Source organism: Tursiops truncatus, chromosome 10 (genome assembly GCF_011762595.2).
Source record: "Tursiops truncatus isolate mTurTru1 chromosome 10, mTurTru1.mat.Y, whole genome shotgun sequence".
Taxonomy (NCBI): domain Eukaryota; kingdom Metazoa; phylum Chordata; class Mammalia; order Artiodactyla; family Delphinidae; genus Tursiops; species Tursiops truncatus.
In genome coordinates this window covers 7,851,309-7,871,166 of record NC_047043.1, presented here as the reverse complement: position 1 = coordinate 7,871,166, position 19,858 = coordinate 7,851,309, and the positions used below count along the sequence as shown (strand labels likewise).

Genomic DNA, 19,858 nt, shown 5'->3' with positions numbered 1-19,858 from the left:
AGCTAACCCAGACACATGGTCCTTCAGTGACGCTGAAGCAGACGGCCTTCAGCAGGGAATCACAATGGTTAAGAGACACATGCCTGCCTTACGCAAGTTTAACAGTTATTTCACTGGGTAAATCTCCATTCATGAGGTATGAAAACCTTTCCATATTCTGTACATAAAAGATAAGTAGAAACCAGCACAAGACGCGCACCCCCCCCCCCGCCCTCATTTCAAAACTTGCCTAGGACTTGGCAGAAGCAGTAAAACCGTCGCAATGTGAAGAACCTGTCACATCCCACCAACCCAGGGATGCGTCAGGGAGACGCTGAAACCGACATACCTAAGAAAAGCCAAATGTTCCTTGGATCCTGAGACAGCTGATAGGCCCCGAGGCCCGCTAATCCACCGAAGAGGAGCCCGGCAGCCAGGGACGGGACACTGCCTGCAGGGAAGCAAACACACAGCTGCACTGCAATGGCAGACACTCATCTCACTGACAGAATCCACCAGACCGCCCTCCCCTACAGAGGAAAACAGCAAAGAGAACGTCTCTCAACGCGGTCCAGGACCAAGGCATTCTCAACGAGGAAAATGTGTGGGGGAGTTTGCCATTTTACCAGAGAGGTCAGGGTCGTACCACATGGGTCCTCTCTCCTCTAACAGGCAGGACACTTCCTCCCAGGGAGAAAGGGAGGGCTCCGAGCCAGGCCTGATTAACCCTGCAAGGACTGGAACTCTCCATGGGCAGGACCTTGGGCTCATCCCCAAAGGAAAGGGAAAGAGGGTCAGTGAGTTAAAAAATGACCTGGAGAGCGAGAATTCTGGTGTGTGTGATGGCAGGGGGGACGCAGGCAAGGAGTGGGGTGGAAACAAGCGTGTTCGCTGACACACCTGTGCCTGATTTAATGCGGAGACCTCAAAACTGCTTCTGCGAAGACTAGAGGTTTCCTTCTACTTGAAGAGCAGAGATGGCCCTCTGGGGTCAAGGCTGATGTATGGCAGGTGATGATAATAACAATCTACTACCATCCCTAACCGGTGTCTTTATCTAAAGAGGCAAAAACCAAGTGACTGGACAAGAAGCCTGGTGTAGCTCGGCCGGATAACCGCAAAGGCAAGTGCAGCTACAGGGCTGATAATTCGCCTGCACTCCAGCGAGAGGGCCTAAAGCAAACCTGACTCCAGTAAGACTGCAGTCTGAGGACCCTGGGGACTCACTCTTCACCGGGAGTAAGATTTTAAGCGGTTAAATAACTACAAACCGTACCTGCTCTTGCATAGCCAATGATCCCGCCGGAAGCAACCAGTGCTGCGTAGCCAAAGCCGATCCAATGTATAGGCACCCTGAAAACGGAGCAGTGAGAAATCGGTGCTAACCGTGTTAGAAACACACAAAACAAACGAAACAGCATGGGACCGTAGAATGGGATCAAAAAGGTCACCATTCCAGAACCATCCTATCACTGTATAAACGCAAATAAATCCCAGAGAGGTTAGATGGCTTGCCTAGAGTCAGTGGCAGAGCTGGGACTCAAACACAAGTCCCTGGCGTACACGTCCATATCCTCCCACAGCCCAAGCTGTCCAGCAGTCTTGGCTCAGCGCCCTTTTCAGATGATGAAAGAAACTCTGGTTTTGAAAAGCTCCTGACTATTCCACCCCCATTTCACTGGGCACTTACAGTGGGCCAGAGTCCTTCTCCATTGTTCTCTTTCACTCTGTCCAAATGGAAGATCACACCAGGCCTGCACCTGCGGAGGAGGGGCTGGATCAGAGGCAGTTAACAGCACAGCTCGCTAGCAGCCAGGAAGCAGTGCGTCCAAGTTCCAGCTGCAGCCCCTTGGGAGCTAAGAAGAATGGGCAAGCCACCCAACGTCTCTAAGCCTCAGTTTCCTTCACCGTACCTACGCTGAGGATAGCAACGGTACAAATTTCCTAGGGCTACTATGGGCATTAAATGGGATAATATGTAAAGGGGCTTTGCACAAAGTAATTGCTGAACAGATACCAGCCGTTCTAGTAATAACCTAAATTCTAATATAACATAGGCCCACAGGACACTTCACTGACCAGCTCCGTACAGTTAATGAGCTAATCTCCTCAACACCTAACCAAATTATAACTAAACTGGAAAGTAAACACACCTCCTGTGCCCTTAATTCAAGTATTTCAGTCGCCCTTTCTGGGGGGAAAGGGTGCTGCTTTTCACCCCTGCCCGAAGAATTGATTTCAATGCTCAACATCTGTAAAGTTTTCAGATGGTTATTTAACTTTGCATCACTCATAGTTATCGTTAGATGGGGCGCGAGGAGGGAGGATGAAATATACAAAGCCCAAGTCATAATTACGTAGAACCCTACACCCTTGGCAAATCAGGGTGTAACTCCTAATTTCTTAAAGAAATGCATCTGGTATCCAACGAGACTAAGCTTGAAAATACATAACCTCTTCTGTTTAAATTATTGTCTATAAGGGGGGGGGCTTGGAATTGTACCACCGTCATTAATTCGACGTAACACTGAGCCACAGAGATTTTTAAGGAGCTGGCCCAATAAAACTTCCAGGAAACTAATGACCTCGACGCTACCTCGGTAAGCATCTGCCTCAGGAGCTCAGGGTCTCCGCAGGATTCACAACCCACTTTAAGGAAAGCAGGAAACGAGGGACTACACAAGCACCTACCACGCATCCTAAAGCCGCCGCCTGGATCCGGAGGACGAAGAGCAGGCGGCAGCAAAGCCTCTCAACTCATTTCTAAAAGTCAAAACAGGTGTAAAATAATAGTAATAATAATTCCAAAGTACACGAACCTCCTTCCCAAAGGTCTGCACTCGCCAACGAGGGTGCACACGCCTACGAGCCAGGAGTCGCTCTCCTGCCGGAAATGTCGCAGCGCTTTCTCTGAGTCCGAGGGCGGGGCTTGGCACGGGGCGGGGCTAGAGGTAGAGGTCGCGGCGCTCCGGGCGTCCCGGGGGCAGGGCATGGGGCGGGGCTTGCGCCGGATAGGCCGGCGCGTGCTCTTTGTCCCCGGGTCAGGGAGTCGCCGAGCGCTCCGTGTATCCGGGGAGCTGGGCGTGGTGCCGGCCGTCCAGCACTCGTCCCAGATCCAAGCCAGCCTGGCCTAAATCCGGAAGCCCAGGCTTGGAGTCTAGTTTTGCAAGAGGCCTTTGCGAGCTGGGCCAGGTCTGCGGTGAGGGGGTGGGGCTGCCACCGATGGGAGTGAAGGGCATCCGAGGCTGGATTTTGAAGGACTGCATCAACAGAGGGCCCTATTACCAGGTGTCAACCAGATGCAGGCCATCGGGGAGGACTGTCACTCTAGCCCGATCACGTTATTTGCTACCACGGGAAGGGACTACTTTCTATCTGCAGAAGATAGGGTGGCCACTAGACAGGCTAGACAGTGTGGCTCACTTCCCTGTTTGTTTCAAAGAGTGAGGCTACTTGAAAAGCATCTTAAAAGGGAACAGTGGGGGGGGGCTTCCCTGGTGGCGCAGTGGTTGAGAGTCCGCCTGCTGATGCAGGGCACACGGGTTCGTGCCCCGGTCTGGGAAGATCCCACATGCCGTGGAGCAGCTGGGCCCGTGAGCCATGGCCGCTGAGCCTGCGCGTCCGGAGCCTGTGCCCCGCAACGGGAGAGGCCACAACAGTGAGAGGCCCGCGTACCGCATAAAAAAAAAAAGAGGGGACAGTGGGTGAGTTACATTTGCAAGTACCTCTGTGATGCCCCCGTCGACGCTATCCCCACTCCCACTGCATATCTGCTTCTCTTCCCTGCGTTTCCTGCACCACCATTCACTCAGTTGCTGTAACACCAAAATGTGGGTGGGTGTCACGTTTGGCATCTCTCTCTTTCATCCCCTACAAGTATCAACAAGAATAGATCTTATATATACAATCTTGAGTGAAAAAGCAAATTGCAGTGCATTGGCAACTGAAAAAAAATGCACAAGGAGACAGTTGTGAGCTAAGTTTTATTGGGGGCAAAATGGGGACTATAGCCCCGGAGACAGCCTCTCAGGTAGCTCTGAGGAATTGCTCCGAAGAGGTGGTGGCTGCGGGGTGAGTCAGTATATGTGCTTTTGGTAAAGGGAGTTGGGTGCCCTCGAGCACACATTTTGACAGAAGGTTGGTGCTAGTCACGAGGAGGTGTCTCTGTTAATGATTTTAGTGCTTTTCTAGATGTGAGAAGATGCAAGAAATTGGGCTCATAAAACCTTCCCCTGAAAATATCTAACTCTCTGAAGGCCTGTTCTGCCAGTTTTTCCCGGAGCACGGGATGCCTCATTCCTGATCTCCAGCCAGAACTCCTTTCATGGTGTGTGGAAGGTCAGTGAGTGCAGTGGCTAGGGACCTAATCCTTGTAGAGGCAGATGGCGAGTGACAATTTTTTGTTGGCAGCATACATACTCTGAAAGAAGACCTTCCACTTGCAGCAACTCCTACTTTTCAGATATCAAAAGTGAAGTCTGTGTTTACCACAGCTGATTCTAACCAACCGAAGCTGACAGTGACTAAGAACTCTGAGCAATTCCACTTAGGCCAGACCCTCAACAACTTAATGGAAGACTCTCCTGAAAAAACAAGGACAGGGGCTTCCCTGGTGGCACAGTGGTTGGGAATCCGCCTGCTAGTGCAGGGGACACAGGTTCGAGTCCTGGTCCGGGAGGATCCCACATGCTGCGGACCAACGGGGCCTGTGCGCCACAACTACTAAGCCGATGCTCTAGAGCCCACAGCCACAACTGCTGAGCCTGCGTGGCACAACTATTGAAGCCCGCGCGCCTACAGCCCGTGCTCAGCAACAAGGGAGGCCACCGCAGTGAAAGGCCCGTGCACCGCAACAAAGAGTAGCCCCCACTCGCCGCAACTAGAGGGACCCTGTGTGCAGCAACGAAGACCCAACGCGGCCAAAATAAATAAATAAAATTAATTTTTTTAAAAAAATGACAGGACTTGCCTTAACCAGCTGGGATGATTTAGGGATTCATTTCTCCCTATGCAGATGCAAGCTTCAAACCTTAGTTAAGCCCACCATGATCCTCCCCCTGCCTTCTAGACTTAAATTGAACCACAGAGAATTAGTTACCTATAGTCCTAGCCCTTGGTTGAGCTGTTATTTGAAATAAGTTGTCCTACACCCTTAACTCTACTATAATGCATAGTTTCATGTGCAGTCCATCATAAAATATAAAAGAAATGAAAGGAACCGGTTTCTGCTCTGTTTCAGTTGGTTCCACACAAGGATTTGTGTTTAGTAATGTTTCTAGTTGACATTAGCATATTTTAGGAGATAGCTCAGCTCTTAACTAGGAGCCCACTGAATAGTACTGGAACACTGAACCACAAGTATGTCATGGGGCGTGACGAAGATTGTGTGAGGGACTAAGTTTTTAGTCTCTGGCCACTGGGGCCTATCAATGGGATGTTTTTCTGTTAGTTTGTTTTCTGTTTTGTTTTTGTTTTTTTCCACAGAGGCCTCAAATCAGGATTGTCTGCTAGACACACATGTACACCCACCCATAACCAGAGCAATAAAGACCATCTGCCGCAACAGAGGAGCTTACGAGGAAGGAATAGCGCTTCACTCTGAGCATTATTTTATCATTTTTGGAGCTTTGTATGTGTTGAATTTACACTGAAACAGAGCTCAAGCAAAAATGGTCAAAATCAAATGCCAGTTGCAGTGTTGCAAGTCAACATCTACTGAGTATCCACAATACTAATTACTAGGTCTTCAGGAGTATTTTATAGCTTTAAGATTGACATCATTCAATAAAATTTTCTCCAAGAAATTAATAAATGAGATTATGAAAAAAAAACTGCCTATTTTTTCCAACCTACCCTATCTGCCACTAGGACCTCATATATTAGAGCCATAATAATATGAGCAAAGCATACAGTGAGCTTATTACACGCAGGACACTGAAGTGCTTGACATCGACGAACTCATTTAATCTTCATAGCAACCCTATGCAGTACAGACTATTACTTTCTTCTGCTTTTATACATGGAGGAAATTAAGGCAGAAAGGGGTTCTCTAGCTGGTATAAGGTCACACAGTAAAGGGTAGGGCTGCCTAACTCCTTTAGTCTGTTCTCAGTACCGTGACCAGGACAATCCTGTTACAAATTGGACTGCAGTCATTCCTCAGCTCCAAACCCTCCAGTGGCTCCCTTACCTCCCGCAAAGCCCTGCACACCTCCCTCCCGGACCTCAGCTCCTATTCCTTTCCCCTTTGCTGATGCTGCTCCAGCCTCCTTGCGTGCACCTCCGAGCACTTGCACGTGCAGCTGTTTCATCTGCCCGGAACCCTCTTCCCAGATAATCTCCCGCTCACTCCCTCACCTCCTTTAAATCTTCATTCGAATGTCACCTGCTCAGTGAGGCCTTCCAGGATCATCTTATTTAAGACTACGACCATCTGCATTTCCTTCCGTAGCTTATTTTTCTCCACGGCACTTACCTAAGTGGTATATAACTTACGAGTTGCAATCACCTCCCCTCTCTAGCATGCAAGTTCTCGCGAGTGAGGACTGTTGCCTGGCACAGCAGGGCCCCACAAGCACGCGTTGAAAGGCCGAGGACATGTAGTGAGAAGTCAGCAGCTGCTTCAGAAAAAGGGCAACCGGCAGAGTCAGAGACAGGAGGGAGAGCTTGCCCTGGCTGCACCCTGCCTCTTTCAGAGGTCTGGCTCTCTCCCGGCCCCGGCCTGTCAGACACCTGTGTCCTTGTCATAAACCCATCCCCGTGCCTTCTGAAGTTTGGGATAGCCAAAGCTGCTTTTTGTTTCTTGCAGCTGAGTGTTTCTTAACAGAGGTAGCATCCTGTTCCCTCTGCCAGAAATGCCTTTTTCTCCTTGTTCAAAACTCAGTCTCATCTCTTACTGAAGTCAAGCTGCCACCAGCCACCACAGGCTGTAATACATTTCTTACCAAAGCTTTTGTCCTTTGTGTAGGGATCTTTTTTTTTTTTCCTTTTCGGCCCCTAGAATCTAGGATAGTGCCGGGTACATGGTGAGCGTTGTTCATCGCAGGCCCAGTGAATAAACAAATGGAGAGTGGAGATAGAGGTGGCCTTCAGAGATTTCAAAATACTGAGGAGTGAATGTGCGATAAGGAGCTGCTCATACGTTAATATCAAACAAAGTAGACAATCCAGCACAGAGATGGCTGAGATTATAAACAGACTATACATTCCTAGGAGGAAAAGGATATGAACCTGACTCCCCCCAAATAGATATTTTTTGATACAAACTGGTTTGTGCAATGGCCTCCAAGTACACTACCAGGCAAGCTCTGCCAGAGGTCACTGAGCAGACAAGCGCACAGACCAAAATAAAATGCTCGAATCACATGGTTTAGAGCAATATTTTATGTAATTGCCAAAACTTGGAAGCAACCAAGATGTCCTCCAGTAGTGAATGGTAAACTGTGGTACATCCAAAGGAGTATTATTTATTACTAAAAAGAAGTGAACTATCAAGCCATGAAAAGACACAGAGAAAGCCTAAATGCATGTTAGTAAGTGGAAGAAGCCAATCTGAAAGGCTACAATACTGTATGATTCTAACTATATGATACTGTGGGAAAGGCAGAACTTCGGAGATGGGAAAAAGCTCAGTGATCATCAGTGGTGGAGATGGGGAGAGATGAACAGAACAGAGTGGCAAATCTGTCCCTTCTCTCAACATTGTTATAAACCCAAAACAGCTATAAAAAAGTAAAGTCTCAAAAACAAAATAACCAAACCTATATTCATCTTTGTTTACAGGCCTGAAGTAAGATAACAAAGAGGTGGATGGAAATGTCAGACACATGGTTTGGTTCGTTTCCTAGATGATTTCCTCTCATGAAGTGAGCGGCACTTTAGTGTCCAAGTGTTAAGATCCTCATTTTGCCTAATCAGGGGGGAGTCCACTGGTGGCCTCAGGGATTTAACATCTTCCCAGCTAAGTCAGACCTATGAATCCTCTACTACTGTGTCTCTTCAAAACATCCAGTAATCCATTAAGGAAAATGCTTTAATTTTCTAGGTAAGAAAAGAGTATCATCAACGGCTAGTTTTAAGACCACCTTTGTCAGAAGATTAGCTAAGCGAGTTTTTTGGATGCCCTGAAACAGATGGGAAAATAAAAAAAGAAAATGTCATTTTCCTGTCCTTAAGTTACCTCTTAAACAAACCACTGCTTGGAAACAGAATAGTTACATGAAGTTTGGAAGCCTCTCTTTAACCTTCTTATGTACATAGCCCTAAACTTAAGCATATGCTTTACGCATACATATTTTATTTTATATATCTAATTTTTAAGCTTGTCTTAACATACTTCCTGGTATGAAAATCTTTTTATATCTTTTGTTACCAAAACAAACAAAATCTGCATTAAAATTACTAGAACCACGAGAAAAAGCCAAAGTAATGCAGGTTTTTCATTCCTCCCTCACTTAGGAGAAAAATCTGAAAAACAATTCCTTTATCTACTTCTGGTAAAGAAATGCGTTCAAGATTTTGTATTATTTTAAGCTATAATATTTTGAGAAAGATCTTTATTTGCCTTACACAACAGTAAAAATTATATATTACACATTAACATACTATATATTGCCATGATATATAATTAATAAAATATTGCCTATCAAAAAGTTTTACCACTGTTTAAAAAAACAAAATCCTGAAAGTGATTTTTAAGCTGTACATTTTCTTCAAAAGAAGAAATTCCTAGCTTTTACTCAGAAAAAAAAAAAGTACATTTGCAAGTTTTTCTCTAGGAGAAATCTGGGGTTCACGCATCATTCATATTTTCTTCCTTTTGCTCTTCTTCTTTTCTAACATTTCTACTGTTTTCCTCTTCTTGGTTGACACCAGGCTGCTTCCTTTTGTTGGCTTATTACTGTTACCAGTTAAACCGCAATTCTTCGTGTCAGGTTTTAGCTGCCTTTCTTCCTCCTGGACTTCACGGCCAGATTCCTTTTTTTTCCTTTTGGACTGTTCTTGTTTACTTACTAAAATACAAGAGACACTGTATTTAAAGAGTGTTTTTCCCTTTGAAATAAACACAAGCCCACAATAAAGTCAAGTCATCTGGATCTCCTCCACTTTAATGATTCAAAGAGATAGCAGATTATTTAGTTTCTGTAAACGATCAATTTCATTTACCAGGAGATGGTTCTACAGCTGGAAGCAGGCTTCCTTTCGTGTCTGTCACGCTGTCCAGCCACACTCCAAGACATGTCAGCCTGGCGTTAGTGTTTACTTCACACAGCAAAGATGGGGAAACCCCCTGAAACAGGACCAGCAATTCGTGATAACTAACACAGAGGGATTTTAAATAATTACTTTCATTTTTCCATAAACATGTTACCTTAATTTAAAACTTACACTGTATTTTGAGTATAACATATACTGCCTAGAAGAAATGTATTATCTTGATTCATGATTGGTTTGACTAAGTCCTTCACGAGAGCCAATTTCTAAGAAGGGCTCCACTAAAGAAAGCGACCATTTTATCGTGGTCATTTCTGGGTTTAACAAAGAACCATGCACAAAGTAGGTACTCAACAAACCACATTCACAGAGAATGAAGAATAATAAACCAAGAATCTGTAAGAGGGAGACTACCAAAGGGAATTTAAATTTCCAATTATTTGTTTCAAAACTATTGTTAGTTCTACAGCTGATCAAAAATTCCCCATTTTTTTCCTTAGTAATGGCACTATGTTTATTTAACAAAATCTTACAGAGAACATCAATATACAAAAGAGAAGAAAGTCGTGCTTCTCTGATTTAAACAGCAGGAGTTCTGGAATCCTGCCAGCTCAGACTCACCAATACCAACTCCTGAGGCAGTGCTACGGAGCCCTAACTTTAAAACCATGAATGTCAATCATGCCTGGAAGAAATTTTAAAAGTTTAAAGATCTATGCCTTATGACCCTTAAAAAAAATTCCACCTCACTTAACTCAAAATTAATATTGACAGTAAGACTCCCATTCAGTGTATTTACATTGTGCTGAGACACTGACCTTGTCCTCTTTGAGCTTCCACATTTTGATGAAACCATCACTCGATGCTGTAACAATAATATGATGCTCTGGAGTTTCAAAACTGAACATGTCTTTTACCCTAGGATAGAAATAGTAACACCATAAAAGACCCTTTCTTCCAGATAGTATGATACTGCTAGAAAGCTTCTATGCACAGTCTCTTGACTTTTCAATGCTTCAAGTATTTCCAAACTGCTCAATGAACGGTGCCTAAAATTTAACATGCTTCACGCTCCCATGAGTTGGTGAGTCATTTTCAGGGTCTAAATTCCAAGATAAAATTGACTGTCAATGATACCTTAAGAAAAAGTTGAAAAGATGGTGACAGATAACTATAAATCATCAGATTATCATAAAGGAAATAAAGATACTTAAAGCCCCTCACCTCAGGAAACTACAAGGTCAGTACCGAGTGAAAAGACAACAGAGATGACCCGAGGCCTCCTCCTCTGCATCTGTTTTTCTTGTCCCCAGTGCCGCCACCCATAGTCTAAGCTACTATCATTTTCCTTCTGGACTACGGAGTAAACTAATTGGCCTCGCTGCTTCCATTTTTGCCCCCTAACAATTTTTTAAAAATCAAACCATGTTACTCCCAGTCTTAAAATTCTACAAAGCTTGGATCTGCTTTAAAATAACACGGGAGAGGGAGGAAGTGGTGGGACATAGATAAACCAATATCTACAAAGGCACTTAGTATAAAATTCAAACTCCTCACCATGACTTGCAAGGCCATGCACCATTTGGCTCACTCTGACCCAGTCACATGGGTCTTCCAGCTGTCCCTAAAATACACCAAGTTCTTTCCTCCCTCAGGGCCACTGTGCCTACAGTTCTCTCCTCTTTTTAGAAATAGCTCCTTTATCCCTAAGGTCTCTCTTAACTCCCCCTTCCCTGATCAACCTATCTAAATAAGTTACCCGTGTTATTCCCAAGTCATAATACCCATGTCCTTCCTGTTACAATTACCTGCTTGTTTGTCATCTCTGTTGCCCCACTGTAAGAGCCAGGAGAGTGCAAGCTCTGGTTGCAGTATTTCATTATGGATGCTCAGCGAATACTTGTTAAATGAATGAATGCCCAAATTTCATGAGTGCTATGCGGCCTTGAAGAATATGTTCATTTCTCAATGCAGGGGAACACTAGGGCCTGTCTAATTATTGCAGTATTCTGAGTATTTACAAAGAGAGACTTCTTAAAGCTGAACTATTATTTAGAAAATAAAACCTAAGAGTTGTCTGAAACATAAAAGAATATGCAAATAAAACACATTAACGTATAACCATCCATAATCGACTTTTTCAAAATTACAGATGGAAACAGCAGAGGCAGGGTCAGACAGAACTGGGTTGACTCCCAGCTCCAACACTTAACAGGGGGGTAATCTTGGTCCAGTTACTTAACCGTTTACTCTGAGACTCACATTTACCCCCAGAGATACAGTGAGCAAGAGATAACAAACTGGCACAAGACAGAGGTCAATATGTCATTTATTTCTCCTGCAGGAAAAAAAAATAGCATAGAAAGGCGCTAGAAGTGGACAAGGAGAATAAAGTGAAAGGACAAGAGTGGTCAGGGGCAGAGCTCAAGATGGTTTAATTGTTTTTCCCTGCTCAAGCATGGATTGAGGATTTCAGGCCTCAAGTCTAATGAAATTATTGGGAAAATAAATTCTTTGTGCAAGTGGCTAGTCCTGATGACAACTTCACCACTTCTGTATCACTCAGGCCAAGACAACAACATGCCCACTATCCTCTTAGGTTCCAGAAATCATATATATGTAGATATGTCTATGTCTGCGGTCATTCATAAAAAACATATACCCTGCTTTATGAAGCTACTGCATTTATAAGAGATTCTACACGTACATGCACACAGAGATTAGTGAAAAAAATACCTGTTTTCATGGGCTTTGAATTCAGAGAGGCACATTAGTGAATCACAGTCAAAAAATCTTACAACCTCTTCATCTCCAGCCACTGCAAGGACAGATTCCTAGGAGAGGAAAAACAGAATACTATCCAGAATGTCATCAACAGATTCCTAGGAGAGCAAAAACAGAATACTATCCAGAATGTCATCAACATACTATCCAGAATGTCATCAACAATGACATCAACAATGTCATCAACAATATCACCACACATACGAAACTCCCATCACTGATTGCCGATCACTTACTGAAAGAAACGTAACAGAAGATACTCTCTTTTCATTTGTGATGGTGCCACTGACGGATGCAGTGTCAAGCTGATAGACATCTATTTTGTTCAGAATGACAACTACGTATTTCTCTCCTCTTGGGGACCATTCCACTATGTGAGCATCTGTAAGTTAAAAGCACAAAGCTGTTGTATTTCATGAATAAAAAAAGAAATTGATCAGGGTCATAATAAAAATAGCAAATATTTACACTGCATTTTCACATCCATTATCCCATTCAATCTTCACAACAAACTTATAACACGTATTTTGTGAGTTAAATTGTAGACAACGAACTGGTTCCAAGACTCATTAAGGTCATACAGCTGGAAGGCGGCAGAGCCACACCAAGAATCCCAATCTAAAGTGGGCAAAGAAATGAACCTAAAGCATTTGCTCTCAGAGGGAACCACCACCACGCACAAAAATAAATGTATATGTACATGCTCACAAGAATGTGTGTATATACATTCACGTCCCATCAAATTTTCAAATACATTTCAAACAAAAATACTCACTTTGTTTTATGTTTTTTATGAATGCCGATCTTCCTTCCACAAGATTCCATGTTCTGCAAAACAGGAAGCTCATTTACGGCATGATCACCAACTCTGACCAGGTATAAAGGTAAGTTTAAGGAAGACTCAAATGAAAATTTACTAACTACTTGGCTATTCAGAAGAACTGCCTTCTTTCTTACAGCACCACGTGAAGTATTATCAAGCAAGATTAAAACTCGCTCTGTTCCCACAGCCCTTTCCTATGTATGCTGAGTCCACTGTATTTTCAAAAGGTTTCACCCCCTAAAACTCTTCTTTTTAGGATCACCCTCTACTTCACAGCTTACAACTGCAATGTAACTTGCATGTTTGAATATAGAGCTTGTCGGTTTTTTTCCGTTATGAAAAGGTTCACTAGCTTTCAACCTCTCCCTTGTGTCAAAATATCATCAAATGGCTGACAACGTGAGACAATACAGAAACAGAATCTAATTACTATAGTAAAAGATGTCCCAGGGGTGGGTTCTTGTTATACTTGGAGAACGAAGACCACAGCTTAGTAAAGGTGCTCTTGGGCCTTAATGACTTACCTTAATGTCTTATCTGTACCCACAGACAGGGCCAACTTGCCAGACGGGTGAATGGAAAGGAAGGTCACATGTCCTCTAAAAGGAAACTGACAGTTAGTCCCCAACCTGACTGGCACCTGGAGACCGATGGGGAAGTCTGGACTCACTTGTGAGCTTTAATCGACTTCAGGCACTCCCATTTCTTTGCATCCCAGACACAAATGAGGCCGTCCTCTGCCCCGCTGATTAAGTGCCTGTTGCCGTGGAATTTCAGGCAAGTTATTGTGCCTGTGGAAAAACCAAGACAGGCAGAACTAACGTTCATTTTGGGTGCAAACTCCATTGCTGGCTTGAAGGCTATGCTGCAGTAAGAAAACATCCAATATCTTAATATTACTGAAACATGCCTTGAAGTGTTGGGTGAAGAAATTAATTTGTTTTTCATCTAAGATCATACAGTCTCAAGCCTATGTAAATATTTTCAGCAAAGCGTTTCTCTAGTTGCAGATACAGGTTTGAACTAATCAGTTCACCTTCTTGCTTTACATCCCCATAATCATAAACTTTGGAGATGGCTGGCTAGGATAGTTTGAGCAGAAGTCAAACAAAACTAACCAGCTAATCTGGGGATCAAACCAAGACGCACAGCCATACGACTTCTACTTTCCAAACAGTGAATTTGCTACCCAACCACCCATAATGCAGTTATTATGCCTTCAGAGCTACTTTTGATTTGACTTCTACACAGTTCTTATTCACTGTCATAAGAATTTATTACAATTTCATAAAACAATACACTAATTATGTCTTCTGTATTCTCCTTCCACGGTTAACAAATCTTCCTACATCTTTTTAACTTCTTTACAAAACATTGCACTCCCTTCCACTCAAACTGAAGCCTGGATCGCCCATGAATTTCCCCTACAGCGCTCCTCAAATATTAAAAGGCTGGAGCGAGGTGAGGTGATGGAAGAACCCAGTACTCAATCCCTCAAAACAGTCCTCAAGTAAGACTCCTTATCCTTTAAAGTCTGTGTCACCCAGCTTAATTGCCCTAGAGTTGAGGAGTCAGCAAACCACTGCCTGCCGGCCAGATCTGGCTGCTGGCCTGGTTTTGTAAAGGCAGCTTTACTGGAGTACAGCCAGGCTCACTCAGTTACAAAACGTCTACGGGTGCTTTGGCACGGCCAAAGTGAGTAGTCGTAACAGAGACTGTACAGCCGCAAGGCCTAAATATTTACTATTTTGTCCTTCTCAGAATAAGAGTGTGAACCCCTGTGTCGTTACTGTCCATCTGCACACCTCCTGGTCAATCCTTTACACTGCCCTTTATATTGAAAGAGCCAGAGATCTGTGAGGAATAATTCTGCACCCCCAAAAAGCACTAATAATATGTGGGCTTATGGACTCCCTTCTCCTCGAAGTGGGAAACTTCAGCCACTTTGCCCATGTTTTCCTCCTTCCCTACTTCTCATTTTGGGAATTTTGCTTTCCCACATCTTCTACTCCTTCTTTCCACGACTCCATTTGTTCCCTGGAAAAGAGCTTATCTATTACCAACTGTTAGAAAAACAGGATTTGTACCAGGAATGAAGGAAATCAGGAACCCTATTTCATTCATCCCCTATCCAAACTCTTTCTAAGTCCCTTCTTGTTGAATACCTGTACCAATGGGTTTGGACAGACGAGACTCGTTTAACTTATTTCCTCCAAGCCTAAGGGAGAGAGGAGGCTTCCTTGTATGAACTGGGATTAGGAGACAGACAGGAAAAGGAACGTACGTTGAAATCACTCAAGAGCCGAGCTTCTGCTGAAAAGCGAGACACCTGTCAAAGTAGCTAAGGACCATCTAATATAAGAAAGACGCTGATCACTCTAAATTTACTGCTAGAAGCCAATGCTTGGTGTGGAACTTCTGTAATATACGAAAGATAGTGTAAGAAAAAGGGTACCTGTCTTTATCTGCCTTTCACTGCAGGAAACTAACTTGCTTGGCTGAGTTTCCTCAAACTAAGTATGTATTTAAGTGACTCTACTGCCTTAAGTTCTTTCTTCCTTTCCCTTTTCCTTCTGGAACACATGTGAAACCCCTCCTTCTCTGTCCCCTGGGAAAATGCAGTGAAAACAGCACATGATGTTCAATACCAGGGAAAAAAATTACCTGTTCAGTCTTTCTGTCCCTCGGTCCTCCCATTACCCCGGTCAACTGCACCATCGGCGTGGAACACACAACTGTGGCTTGCGGATCAGCCCCCCGACCTCCTCGATGCCAGTAACCTTTGCCTCCTGTGTATTTCGTCCCTCACCCCTACAGCCCGGACACCGTTACCACCGAGAGCTTTTCCACATTAACTCTACCCTCTGACCACAGCCTCACATCGTCCCAGCCCTTCTTCCACTCACAATCCACCTGCTTTTTTTTACTCTGGAGATCTGCAGACCCTTGACACCCTATCTTCTCTAGGCTGACAACCTATTCTTTCTCCGAAACCCTCAATTCCCTTGTAAATTGATCCTTCTCTTGCACACGTCAAGTAACCATCCTCTCTCTCCAGAAATGTCTGTGGCTTACTGCAAACACATGCTAGTCCATCCACAGCCTCCAACTTCAGTCAGGCAGGCCCTCGTCAGTCCTCTACTTGTTCCTGGCACCTCTCCAGGAGAGGCATCCAAACCACGAACACCTTCCTCAGCGCTGCTGCCTCCTTCTCATTCAACCCCCAACCTCCTCCACGCAAGGGCCCCCGAGATCTGGCCCCAACTACTTCTCCAGCCACTCCCACCTCCATTCCAATCCTCTCATAATAGCGAGCCCCTTACAGCTCCCCAGACACAGCAGTGGTTAAAAATACAGGCTCTACGGGCTTCCCTGGTGGTTCCGTGGTTAAGAATCTGCCTTCCAATGCAGGGGACGCAAGTTTGATCCCTGGTCGGGGAACTAAGATCCCACGTGCCACAGGGCAACTAAGGTCACACGCTGCAACACAACTAGAGAGCCCGTGGGCTGCAACTACAGAGCCCATGCACCCTGGCGCCTGTGCACCACAACTAGACAGAAGCCCACGCGCCGCAATGAAAGGTCCCACATGCCGCAACAAAGATCCCGTGTGCCGCAACTAAGACCCAACGCAGCCAAATAATAAATAAATAAATAAATATTTGTTAAAAAAACAAAAAACGGGCTCTAGACCTAGGGTTAAGTTCCAGTTCCAGTGTTTTGTGACCCTGGGCGAGTCATGGAACATCTCTGAGCCTAGGCTTTCTCTTCTGCGAACTGACAATACAACTATACCTTCCTGGCATACCGCTGGGTACCTGATGGCCCTCAACAAAGTCGGCTCTTCACGTGATGCTACCACTTGTGCTCGTCACACTGCCTGCTCTGCCTGGAATGTCCTTTTCTCTACCTTGCAAGTTTCACCTAGCCAACAACTGATACTTTTCTTATAAAATTATGCAGGTGTCATTTTAAGGAAGTTTTCAATGAAAACTCGCTTCCTCCTCCTTGCCCTCTAGACTGGGTTAAGTGCCTCCCTTCTGTCCCAATACAGACTGTGAGTAACTTAAGGACAAAGAACCACATTTTTTCCATTTCTATATTTCCTAGCACAGAATCTGCTACATATCAGACACTTAATGAATTGTTCATCTGAAGTCAAACTGTAAAGTAATAATACCTCAACATTATTGTCTTGAAGAATACAATGTTCTTACCATTGTGATGCACTAGAGCCCCATGGTCTATCTTCTTTTTCATGTCATAAATGTGAATGGTTTCATCTTTGCTCCCAGTGACTACAAAACGGCTACTGACAGCCACTGCTGACAAGGAGGCAGTGTGGGCATGGTGAGTGAAGTCGGCCACAGGAGTCCATTTCTGCTAAAGAGTGATACATACAGTCAGTGCCATGCCACGATCGTATCGTAGTTCTCTACAAAGAGATAAGTGGTTTCGCGATCTATGAAAACTCTCAACAGATCCTACAAATGGAGAAAAGACTATGCAATGAAAGGGAGATTCACACAAACAATCTGAGAATTGAATAAGGAAGGTAAAGCAGGAGATGGGAAGGCATCGCTGAGTATCAAAACAATTATGAAGACTGAGCTACAGGGACTTTAAGGTCCCATCCAAATCCTTAACTCCTTAATATATTTACTTGGATGTGACACTTTCATACCATTCATTCACTCAAATGTCCAAATCTTGATTTGAATTTATTCACTCAAATACTGAATAACTACTATGCGCTTGGCACCATTTTAGGCAGTGGATACAGAGCAGTGAACAAAAGAAACAAAAGTCCTTAACCTAAGGGCGTTGCCATTCCTGTGGGAAGGACAGACAAGACACAATATGATGTCACAGAGATAAGTATCAATATAACAACGCCTATAAAGAAAAATGAACAGGATTTGCATTAATACCAACATAAGCCCTAGAGAATGACCAATGATGAGGTCTTGAGAACTCTATGCTTGCTGCCATGAAACTTCTGGATTGGATAAGTGTGACTGGTTGAGTGCGAAGGATGACGGCTGAATACACACACACATACCCCACAAATTAAGGGAGGTGCATCAAGAAGTATTAGCAAAACAAATAAACCAACAAAGAAAAAAAAAATCACCAAACATGTTTGAACACACTTAGGATGTGTTATTGCAAATTAATTCCTAAAAACGACAGCAGGATAGCCCTTCCATCAATCAGGACCCAGGGGGCCTCTCTTGAGTAAAGGTACAACATTCCTGAAGAGCTGCTATGGCCATAAATCAAAGAACAACCTTTGCTTGTGCATATTACAGAAGGAAGGCTGGTTATCTGGAATATTGCCTGACTAGGTTTAGAAGCAGTACTGGGTAATGGTTAAGCGCTTCAAGCATCAGAGACACCTGGGAATTTGAGTCCACAGTCTGCCACTTATTAGCTCTGTGGCCTTGAACAAGTCGCTTAACCTATCTCAACTTCCGGCTCCTCATCTGTAAAATGGGAATAACTGTATCTGCCTCAGAGGGGTGCTGTGAGGACTACTCTGTGTCTGGAACACGGAACGCAACGTAATTACTGAAAGAACACAATCAGTAGCATCATCTTTGAGTATTCAAAACACGTACCTTTCAGCCAAAGGCAGATTAACCACCAGAGTAGAAAACAAAATAAACAAAAACAATCAGTCAAGTCATATACTTCCAATTTTCTAGTTAATTCAAGACTGACACTTTGACTTCTTCATAAACAAGTACTCAATGAAACAGGTTTCTGGGAAATACCTAGGACTGCTTAGGGGAAAAAAAAAACAGCACAGGACTAAAAGTTAAGGGATCTTGCTTCTAGTCCTGGGTATGTCCTATCTGCTTCACTACTGCTAATTTACTTAACCTTTTAACGCACACACCCAGTAAAGTTCTTACATTTTGTTGTAATTTTTCTGCACGTGTCTGCCTCCCTCATCCTCTCCTCCTTATGTCGGGAAGATCTCCAGTGCAGGATCCATGCCTTTGGCTTCTCTGCACCTTCACTGCAAGTACTGGCCTCACCGTAAGGGCTCAATAATAAACTGGTGTCACTTTATCTGTGAGGAGTTTTTCCGGATTTAGCTCAAATACTTTGTAAAATACCGGAACATAAATTCAGTGAAAGAGCGAACTGTTCTTTCATTAAACCCTGAACACCTCACGGGCTGTCAACTTGGATTCATAATCTACGGCCCACTGGCCCGTTTGCAGAAATGCCAGCTTCCTTCGTGCACAGCAGTCGGAATGTTTACTACGAAAGACAGGCATCGTTTCGTCGTATGAAATGCCTTTTCCGTGTTTTAAAAGGCTAACGTGTATTTTAAGTCTCCTGAGCTTCGTCACCGAATCCCTAAGAAATCAGACGGTGCGCTCCCTTGCTGCGCTGTGGGAACCAGACCCTATGGTGCCCGCCCCACCCGCGGCGGCCCCTCCCCGCGCGGGCTCTCACCTCCTGGTCGCCGCTCGCCTTGGGCTCCAAGTGTACAGCGAACCCAAAAAGTACCTGCTCGTAGCATCCAGCTACCAGCTCCATGCAGCACCGCACGCGGCTTCTCCCGGAGGCAGGCTCAGCGCAGACCGGTAGTGACGAAAGCAGATGCAAGGGGGAGGAAGGGGTCCTTCCTGCGTCGGCGCTCAAGTTTACGTCAAGACCGCGGGGCTGCCTTTTAGGCGCCTGCATCCGTGGGAGGGATTTCAGGGCTAGAAGATCACGCGGAATTTCCAAGAAGGGAATAATGAAGGACGCCCCATGAAGAGATTCTCATTTCAAGGAGAAAAACAAACCAACCAACCTGGGGACTAGCAGGCATATTCTAGGGAGACTTGAGCTAGGCGCTTCTGAGGCGAGTGGGCGGGACATCCTCTGCGGAAGCCCCTCGTTTCCGGTACGTCTACGGAAGGGGCGGGGCAGCCTCCGGCCTGGGCGGAAGGCGTAGAGAAGGCGGTGTTTCCGCGCTCTTGGTCAACGTGGACCCCTGTCTGTAGTGGGCGGTGATAGCGGGACAGGAGTTAGGTCTCCTTGTTGTGCAGGAAGCCG

General features: G+C 44.7%; 2 protein-coding genes across 6 annotated transcripts in view; both read right to left on the bottom strand.

Moving 5' to 3' along the window:
* The window catches only part of LOC101323402 (transmembrane protein 14C), a 177,991-nt gene extending 175,054 nt beyond the window's left edge, over positions 1-2,937 (bottom strand). The window contains exons 1-4 of one of the 2 annotated variants that reach the window (XM_073810327.1): positions 2,799-2,937; positions 1,670-1,739; positions 1,256-1,332; positions 329-430 (exon numbers count right to left, since the gene is read on the bottom strand). In XM_073810327.1, coding sequence (XP_073666428.1) covers positions 329-430; positions 1,256-1,332; positions 1,670-1,692 — 202 coding nt within the window. In that variant the 5' untranslated portion in view covers positions 1,693-1,739; positions 2,799-2,937. The remainder of the gene's footprint in view (positions 1-328; positions 431-1,255; positions 1,333-1,669; positions 1,740-2,798) is intronic. The other variant, XM_019945169.3, reaches the window with a different exon arrangement.
* A 5,557-nt stretch (positions 2,938-8,494) lies between these two features.
* PAK1IP1 (PAK1 interacting protein 1) lies at positions 8,495-19,540 on the bottom strand. Of its 4 annotated transcripts, none has more exons than XM_019945034.3 (10): positions 19,271-19,540; positions 17,017-17,179; positions 13,470-13,590; positions 13,324-13,398; positions 12,752-12,804; positions 12,213-12,358; positions 11,929-12,026; positions 10,011-10,110; positions 9,145-9,268; positions 8,495-8,990 (listed from the first exon to the last, which is right to left on the bottom strand). In XM_019945034.3, the coding sequence occupies exons 1-10, from the start codon at positions 19,499-19,501 to the stop codon at positions 8,782-8,784; spliced, it is 1,320 nt and encodes a 439-aa protein (XP_019800593.2). In that variant the 5' UTR covers positions 19,502-19,540; the 3' UTR covers positions 8,495-8,781. The 4 variants fall into 4 exon arrangements, with proteins under 4 accessions (XP_019800593.2, XP_019800594.2, XP_019800596.2 ...); XM_019945035.3 differs by having other exon boundaries at positions 17,017-17,182; positions 19,325-19,536; XM_019945037.3 differs by having other exon boundaries at positions 17,017-17,182; positions 19,271-19,426.
* Positions 19,541-19,858: the final 318 nt, after the last annotated feature.

Coding starts and splice junctions, on each gene's coding strand:
- PAK1IP1 (XM_019945034.3), bottom strand. CDS start 19,501: ATGCAGGCGCCTAAAAGGCAGCCCCGCGGTCTTGACGTAAACTTGAGC. Junction 17,180..19,270: donor AGGCGAGCGGCGACCAGGAG/GTGAGAGCCCGC, acceptor ACTCTTTAGCAG/AAATGGACTCCTGTGGCCGA. Junction 13,399..13,469: donor AAGTCGATTAAAGCTCACAA/GTGAGTCCAGAC, acceptor GTTTCCTTTTAG/AGGACATGTGACCTTCCTTT.